General features: G+C 50.2%; 1 protein-coding gene across 3 annotated transcripts in view; it reads right to left on the reverse strand.

The window, feature by feature from the left end:
* DAW1 (dynein assembly factor with WD repeats 1) overlaps positions 1-6451 on the reverse strand; it is a 73624-nt gene extending 67173 nt beyond the window's left edge. For all 3 annotated transcript variants that reach the window (XM_085854263.1, XM_085854264.1, XM_085854262.1), the window contains exon 1: positions 6326-6451. In XM_085854263.1, the coding sequence (XP_085710389.1) occupies positions 6326-6365 (40 nt within the window). In that variant the 5' untranslated portion in view covers positions 6366-6451. The remainder of the gene's footprint in view (positions 1-6325) is intronic.
* Between the last annotated feature and the right edge of the window lie 3094 nt (positions 6452-9545).

Genomic DNA, 9545 nt, shown 5'->3' on the forward strand with positions numbered 1-9545 from the left:
TCGAGGCCCAACTCAAGCCTCAGAATGGCCTCCCCAGAGTTCGGCGATCTATAACACAAAGTGGGTCCAGCGGCCCACAACGAGAGCGAGGGGATGGATGGTGCGGAGGGGTACATCTCCTAATCTACCCTAACCATTTAACTGTTAAACTACCCCGGGGCTTTCAACAAGCGCCTCTCGCTTAAACTATTGGTTCTAACAACCCAGATTCCCGTCGCCTGTGTTGGTGTCCTCACAATTTCGGGCCTCGCCCCCCAATTTTCTCTCCGTGCCCTCACACGGTCTCCTGGCTGGGACACGTGGCTCCCTTTGGCAGGCACGACCCTCTGCCGATTCTCCCGCTATGGCACCCCCGGGCACTACACTGCCTCCGAGCCTACCAGCTCCCTAACACCGGGGAGTGCCCCCATGGCACCTCCCCTGAAACGCACACGTGGCAGGCCGGCCTCCCGGGCCCCTTTCCGAGGGTCACCCGTGCCCACAACACTGCCCACGCGGCTAATGGCGCCCCGGGCCCCCGCACCAAGCAGGCGCACCCGTGCCCACTACGCTATCCCGGCCCCCCATGGGCCCTTGGCCTACCACGGCCGACTAGCCTGGTGCCCGGGGTACCCACTCAGCGATACTCACCTTTCGCAGCCACGCTCCCAAGCCCGTCAACAGGGCTCCTGCACCCCTCCAAATGGGTCTCGAGCCTACTTTCCCACCAACAACAAAACGACCTCCATTTTTCAATTTGACTAACCCAGCTAACTCACTTTACTCTGACCCCGGGGTCCCTTGGGCGGGAGTCACTCCTCCCCCCAATCACTCATCGCACCATGCATTCCCCACTCGCTCCACTCACACAGACCCGCTGGCCTCACTTACTCAACATGTACACGTACTCACCTCACAACCCACAACTCTTCAACACACTCACCGCTGAACTCTGCCATCCTTCTAACTACCTCCCCTAACTAACTCGTGCTCCCACGTCGTCCTTTAAACTAGTAGCACGTTCCTTTTAACACTACGTAGCTAAACTACGTCAACTCTACACACTCAAAGTCTGTCTCTGTTCCAAATCATCAAAAATCATTTCCCATTTTCCCATCCTAAATCTGGCTACAATCCCTCTAACTAATCCATTCCACGGACTCCATGAGGACTTACCCCTGCCCCATGGAGTCGGTCTAGCTAAGCTAACCCTTCCCCCTAACTAGTTTCCATCCTGTGCCCAGGTAAGGGGGTCTTCCACCCCCTTGCCCAGGAATCCTTTGCACCCGAAAGTGAGGCTTAGTTTTTTTTTTTTTTTTTTCATGCGCAGCACCTGCGCGGCAACTCAGAGCTCGCGCACTTTGCACCTGCCCGTGACGTCATGCAGCTGCACGTGTTCCTCGTCCCTCCTTGGACGGTACCATCCGGCCGGGATACCCCTCCTGCCGGATTCCAACCACACGTGCAGCCATGACGTCACCGTGCGCAAAAAAAACCACAAGCCCCACGTCTCGAGGGGTTCCCCACGCGAACACATGTGCTTTGCCCGTTGGAGCTTAACACACACGATCGCGTGGAGAACCCGTCCGGTCCAAATCCATTTACCTGCCTAAACTTTGTCCGTCCGCGGGATCGGCAAATCCACCGCGTGCGTTTCCGGACCGGGACTTCACTCTCGCAAGCGAGCACGTGGTGGTCTCGTGCGTTGCACAGCACGAACCTCGTGCTCGCGGCTGGGTGAACCCGGCACGGTCCCCGAAACAACTACAGCCGCTACTCGGCTTTCTTTCTTCTGTCGCCGTCGTCGCCATTCGACCCACGCATACCTGCGTGTTACGACGCACACAGTCCACTCCATCACATTCACACCGGGAGACGCGGCTGCGTGCTCCCGCATGCCAACCGACATCTCCCTCACATACCGCTCTCTCACACACACGGTCTCCCTTGCATTCGGCCGTTCACTCACGCGTGCCTCACTACTCACACAAACCATACCACTTACACACGCGGGGGCACTCACCCGCGGTGCCTCACTCACACACCGTGCCTCACTCACACACGCGAGGGCACTCACCCGCGGTGCCTCATTCACACACACGGCGACACTCACACACGGTGCCTCATCCACACACGGCGTGCTGGGAAGCACGCACTCTGGCACCATTGCCACCACACCACTCACACACGGGGTCGCTTCCACACACGGGGACGCACTCACACCCTGCACCACACACACCGGGACAACCACACTGGGGATTCGTGTCCCCACAAGGGTCTCCGGGGCCTCTATACCCCCCAAGCTCTCCAAGCACCTGTCCACAGCACCCGTCCTCTCAACCTCGCAAAGCACGACCGAACTCACCTGGTCGTGACTCGCCTCAAGGGGGCAGACTCCCTCCCCTCGTTCCTGGAGGAGGTCATCCAGGTGCTCGCACTGGGTCTCTACCCAGTCCGCCAGCTCACCCCCATTATCCTCCACTACCTCTGTGTGTGTGTGTGCGTCACTTACCCCGTCTTCCTCGTGTAGTCTTTCCTCTATTTTTTCTATCTCCCGTGTCTCTGCCAACTCTTCACCCTTTACCTCCCTTGTCTCAACTATTATTTCCTTTGTCACGGCCTTCATGCCCGCCTGCAGGCATCGGCCCATGTTCTGCGTCTCACCCCGTAGCTTTTTCATTTCTTCCTTCATGTGCTGTGTATTCGCATCCATCGTCGTTTTCACTTCATTTGTATTTGTATCCATCTTTTCGTTCATGCCTTTCATTTCGTTTTTCATTTCATTCGCATTCGTTTCCATTTGCTTGTTCATTGCCGCCAGCATGGCGAATAGCTGGGCTATGTCGGGTGCGCTTGAGTGAGCCGTTTCGGCAGGGGTTGGGGAAGGGTTTTGGTGGAGAGGGGGGGGGAGGTGTCATACACCGCGGCCGCACCTATTTCGGGCTCTGGGTTCAGTTGGGCGAGTCCGTGTTCCTGCACGGGCATTCCATCCTGGGCCATGGACTCTACATTACTACACATATACATTTCTAATACCCCCGGCTCCCGCTCGCCTTGAGACGCCATCTTGCTTCTCTTAAAGGGTTAATTTCGCTCGCTCGTAATTTGGAGGGAATCGGGGTCGCTTCTCTCACCCCTGGACCGATTCCCGTGAATTTAATTGGAGACAGGAGAGCCCGTTTTCCTGTTCTCCGATACCAGTGCCGCGAGGAGGGCGATGAATTTGTATCCCACTCCTGACACCAGTGTTGCGGTATTCGCGCCCGCCGGCGTGCTGACGGCCACGTAACTCGAATCGCGGCACGTCGCCCACCGGACGGACAATCCAGTCGTGACCCTCTCGGACTAACGCCGGGAACCAGTCACGGGTGGACCTTTCGGTCTCACCGCGATCGAGCCAATCAGCCCCCGCGTGGGATAGGGTTGCTCGCCGAATTCGACCTACCTAAGTACCCACGCGGAGGGTAGACCGGGCGATCGCACCTCGCCGCAGGTCGACTTCGGACACGGGCCACTTAAGCGACCCGTTCCGTACTATCAGAATAACCGAGCGGTGTTATCGTCGACCTCGACGGTTCGATTAATTATCGGGCGTATTCAGCCCACTACCAACCCTTTACGTGAAGCAAGATGGGGATTCAATAGAGGAAAAGACGAAGCGAAGCGGGAGAACAGTTCAATAATAAAGCACATTTATTCGCGGCACACGGGAAGCACACATATTCAATTCCACCAAAAGCACACAGAAAAGAAAAAACACAATTCCATTTACACAAAAAAGCAAATATAAAAGCGAAAACACAATGCAGAGCTAATACCGACTACCGAGCACACGGCAACACTTATACAATTTTACTTCACAGACGGCGCCGACAACACATACCCAAAACCAAGGAAAAGAAATACCCTCAAGGATGAGGCGGGCCTGAGGCCGAGACCGGGTCGCGCCTACCCGTCTGGTGATGAGACGCGGAGCGGCGATGGCGCCTCAACTCCGCGGGCCTCGCGGACGGTGTCTGGTAGGGGGTGGGAAAGGGGCCCCCTTGGTCGCACTATCTCAGCGCGGGGGGAAACAGGAGGGGGTTGCTGATGCTCGGGGTATAGAGGATCTTTATTATCCCGCGACGAGCGTCTCCACCTCGGCCAGGTCGCGCTGTCGGCCTCCCTCGGGTGCAGCTTCCTGCACGACGCGAGCACCCCCTCGTCTGGTATCGCCGCCTTTCCACAGCTCCGTCCCCTCCGTTCCGACTCCAACGCACACGACGAGCAGCTCCACCGCCCGCGAAGTCTTGACTCTCTGTTTCCGACTCTCCTACTCTCCTACTCTCCGCCTCTGGACTCCCCGACTCTCCTACTCTCCGCCTCTCTTGCTTTCTGACTGACGAACACGGTCCTTTTATCCCCCCCGTAGCTTCGCCTTTGACCCCCTCCCTTTGACCTTTTACCTCGCTCCCCATTGGCCCGAGAAAAAGTGGGCGTGAAGGCTTTTTGATCCATAAATTTGCATATATCGATCGCCCTGGAGGCGGGGCCAAATCGCCCCTCGCTCACCGATTGGACGGCAAAAAGTGGGCGTGTGTCGTTTTTGATCCGTTTTTGAAGCACAAAATCCGTGATTTTGTACACGCTGTTCGACGCGCGCCCTGCACGAGTCCAACACCGGTACCCACAGGCGGCGCAAGAACGGTGGCGATGCGACGGCTGCGAGGTGTGACGTGAAGGTCGTGGCGGTTGTGGTGAAGCGGCGTTGTGGTTGGTGGTTGATGTTGTGGTTGTGGTGGTAATCATGGCGGTTGGTCCAAAATAAAGATAGTAAAAGAAAAACGGCTATCCTGAAGAGTCGCAGCACGCATAAATGACATGTATTCCCACTAGACAACGGGTTTGGGCCTAACTACACAAGTACTTACCGAGATACCTCACCTAAGGGACCTGAATGGTGGTTTGCGAATTTGGTAACCACAACAATATATATATATATTGGTAAGAGTCATGTTTTGTCTGTTTTTGGATCTGGCAACATTAAGAGTATGACATCACTGGAGTAGTTCCAAGATGGCGGCTCCCTTAGAAGCACGCACCAGGGAGGAGCAACTTTCTGTCATCCGTTTCGTGGGAACTGAGGGTGTGAATCCCAGAGAAATCCATCACAGAATGAAAATTCAATTTGATGATGCACGTTTATCGCTGCAGCACGTGTACGACTGGGACAGGAAAAACAAACTGACAAGTAAACAGACAAACAGGTAAACAAAGAGACAAGTAAACAGACAAACAGGTAAACAAAGAGACAAGTAAACAGACAAACAGGTAAACAAAGAGACAAGTAAACAGACAAACAGGTAAACAAAGAGACAAGCAAACAGACAAACAGGTAAACAAAGAGACAAGTAAACAGGTAAACAAAGAGACACGTAAAGAGACAAACAGGTAAACAAACTGACAAGTAAACAGACAAATAGGTAAACAAACTGACAAGTAAACAGACAAACAGGTAAACAAAGAGACAAGTAAACAGGTAAGCAAAGAGACAAGTAAACAGACAAACAGGTAAAAAAAACTGACAAGTAAACAAACAGGTAAACAAACTGACAAGTAAACAGACAAACAGGTAAACAAAGAGACAAGTAAACATACAAAGAGGTAAACAAAGAGACAAGTAAACAGACAAACAGGTAAACAAACTGACAAGTAAACAGACAAACAAGTAAACAAAGAGACAAGTAAACAGGTAAACAAAGAGACAAGTAAACAGACAAACAGGTAAAAAAAACTGACAAGTAAACAAACAGGTAAACAAATTGACAAGTAAACAGACAAACAGGTAAACAAAGAGACAAGTAAACATACAAAGAGGTAAACAAAGAGACAAGTAAACAGGTAAACCTACTGACAAGTAAACAGACAAACAAGTAAACAAAGAGACAAACGAGAATTGTTCTTGTCACACACTTAATACGTCCACCAAGATTCATCCGAATCCGTCCACAACTTGAGATATCCTGTACATAGATAAACAGACAAACAGACAGACAGACAGACAGACAGATAGACATGAAAACATCACTTCTCTCATCTTCGGTGGTGGAGGAAACAAAATTTAACGATTATTATTATTATTTACTTGTGCTGTAGTCTGTAGTGACTTATGATTATGACTCGGTAAATAAATAATTCAACATTAACCCTACTCGGGGTGTCCGAGTCCACGCTCATGTTTACCCAAGATGGACGGGCCCGTCGACCACTCGAGTCCTCCGTCCTGTGAAGACGGGAACGGTCTCTGACTCTGAGGAGGTTTATATAAACAGGACACGTTTGATTAAATAATGATTTTTTTTTTTACCTGGCGGGTAATAACGAAGCAAGAAACGTTTGAGTCTCATTCCGACTGAGAAGTCGTCGTGTCAGCGGTGGTAGGTTGCCTAGCAACGACGTGACGAACCGTTTATTCGTTCGTTGAGTTGTTCACTGAGAACGTGATTGACTCGTTCGTCGCTCGTACCGGCGGCTGCCTGTGGTGATGAGGATTCTGTTTTCCCGTCGTTCCTTGATTTTCCTGTGGTAGTCGGCAGGCCAAGCCCAGGAAATATGCCTAAAAAAACTTCTGATAGCATTTTTTTGTTCAAAGCTGGCAACCGTGCTCGAAAGTATCACTCTGGTCCGGCCATTCAGAATCACCCGGTTGCCAAAATGGGATTTGATCTTTAAGGTCAAATTTGGAGGTCAAAAGGTGAAATAAGGTCAAAAAAAAAGTGTTTTCCCTCTTTTATCTTGTGCTTTCAAAGAATGTTTGGTTTGGCATGAAATATTGAGGAATTAATGAAATACAAGGGTTTTAAAATCCCACATTAATAGGAAAACGTGAAGAAATCCTTGAATATAAATGTTGAATTCTGTTGAATGCGTCGGTTTTTCAAGGAGTTGGGACACCCTCTCCTGACTGATGCTTTTATCGACTTGACTTTTAGATAACGTACAAGAATCATTATGGAGCACCTTCCCAGGGACTTGAAAGTGCAATTGACCTAATTAGCATAATTTTTACAGTCATATAGAAGGTCAAAAGGTCAAGGGGAAAAACAAAGAACATACTGTCCCGTTCAGAATCCTAAGGAAATGGGGTTTTCCTTCTCAAATAAAAAGTACACATTTGATCGCCATGAAACGCCAGAAGTCAAAGACGTTTGCAATGATGTACGAAACACCTGTGCAAGTTCGAAAGCAGAGGGTCACCAAGACGATCAAAGCGGACAGGCAACTGATACAGAGACCGTTTCATGCGACACAAGCTGGGCGAGGCGTCGATCTTCACAAAGTATTGGAGCATCAACTGTCAGTTGAACCACTTCGTTTGGCAAACACAGATAAAAAGATGAACAGTACCTCGAAGTCTGCAATGCTTCTCTTGCGAACCACTGATCTTGGTGTAGAGAAAGTCAAAGGAACACCGGAGACTACAGGAAAAACATGCATCATAATCGATGGCCATGCATTGATTCAGTCCCTCGGGAAGCCACCGAAGTGCAAGACCTTTGGTGACTATGCCAAAAACTTCGAGAAGACTGCGGTGAAGCAGTTCAGTGGCAAGGTTTCCAGGATTGACGTTGTGTTTGACCAATACTGGCCTTTGTCTATCAAGTCAGCTACAAGGACCAAAAGAGCTGGGCAGATGAAGAGACCGATCCGAAAAGTGATCGACCGGCAGGATCTTCATCTTCCCCAAGCATGGAAGAACGTCATCGCTTTAGATGGAAACAAGGAAGACCTTGCCATGTTCCTAAGTGACAGACTTGAGAAGCACAATGACAGAGACAAAGAGGTAGTTGTTGGTGGCAGCAAGCCAAACGGATATTCGACAACACGGGGAGTCATCCCAACACTACAGGCAAACCACGAGGAGGCGGACACAAGGATCATCCTCCATGCCCTTGAAGCCATCGATGCTGGATTTGAAAGCATAATCGTGAAGTGCCCAGGACACAGATGTCCTCCTCTTGCTCATTCACTCTACCAGGGACAAACTGTGCCAAGTGTGGATGATGAGCGGCACCTCCAAGGAGCAGGAATGCTTTCCAGTGCACATCATCAACGAGAACCTCCCCCGAGTAGTCGTGGAGAATGTGCCTGGCTTCCATGCAATAACCGGCTGCGATATCGTCTCGTCCTTTGCTGGGCATGGGAATAAATTGTGTTGGAGGGTGTATTTGCAACATGCAGAGCTGTTGCAAGGTGTTGGTAGGGATGGTCCGTTAGACAAAGTTGAAGAGTTCGTATGCCTATTGTACGAGGCACCGTGCTCTACGTCGGGTGTTGATAGGGCCAGACATGACTTGTTCCAGAAAGGAAAAAAGGCAATTGAAATGTTGCCACCAACAAGTGACGCACTGGAGTTACATCTTTCACGTGCCAACCACCAGGCCAAAGTGTGGCTGCAGGCAAACAAATCTGACAGCGTTATCCCAAGCCTCCAGGGGACAGGAGGTTAGCAGGTAATGGACAAACGGTTAGAAGTGGTGTAGTTACGGAAGCCATCTGTTCCAAGCAGCTGTTTGGAGTTAGTTACTTGTGGATGCAAAACTAAGTGCCGCACACACACTTGCATTTGTCATCGGAAGGGGCAACCATGTATACCTGCATGCGGTTGTGATGCAGATGGTTGCCTTAACACAGCAGGCAGTGGACATGGTCTGGATCAATATTAAGGATTTCAACAGCAACATTAATTGGCAAAGGTAATGGGACACCGGGAAAATGATGTTCAGCCATCGTAGTGCCTTGTTGATGAAGAAACTGAATTATTTTCAGGAAGAAGTGACGTTAAAGGAACAAGTCTTTACTTTGTGTGTATTCCGATCCATAATGGAGTAACGAGCATTTTAAATCCTAATTTCCTTCACAATTACCTATTATTTTGCAAATTAAAACCCTAGTATCTCTTTAATTTCTCAATGTTTCTTGCCAAACCTGACATTTGTTGAAAGCACACGACAAAAGAGGGAAAACACAAAATTTGACCTCAATTGACCTTTTGACCTCCAAATTTGACCTCAAAGGTCAAATGCCATTTTGGCAACCGGGTGTTTCTGAAACCTTTGACCATAGTGATACTTTCTAGCATGGTTGCCAGCTTTGAACAAAAAATGCTATCAGAAGTTTTTTTTGAGGGTCTTGGCCTGCCGCCTGTTGTGAGCTTTCATGCTTTTGGGAAAAATGTCTTATTTTACAGATTTGCTTTGAGCCACGAGAGGGCGCCGTTTACTCATTCGGAATGAAGTCCTGGAGGTTCGGGGATGAGGGGTGGGGTGTTTGTTGTGTGCGTACGTAATAAATAGATAGCCGCAAATGTGGGTTTCCTGAAAAGATTCCGTATCGTAACGGCGACGGCGTTAGCTCTGAGTCTGGGAGGTTCGAGGTTCGAGGTTCAAGGTCCGAGGTTCGAACCCCAGTTGAGTATCTGAGTCTGGGAGGTTCGAGGTTCGAACCCCAGTTGAGTAACTCCGAGGTCCGAGGTTCGAGGTTCGAGGTTCGAGGTTCAAGGTCCGAGGTTCGAACCCCAGTTGAGT

The sequence above is a fragment of the Eptatretus burgeri genome, chromosome 14 (assembly GCF_056783735.1).
Source record: "Eptatretus burgeri isolate ZD-2024b chromosome 14, Ebu_testis_v1, whole genome shotgun sequence".
Taxonomy (NCBI): domain Eukaryota; kingdom Metazoa; phylum Chordata; class Myxini; order Myxiniformes; family Myxinidae; genus Eptatretus; species Eptatretus burgeri.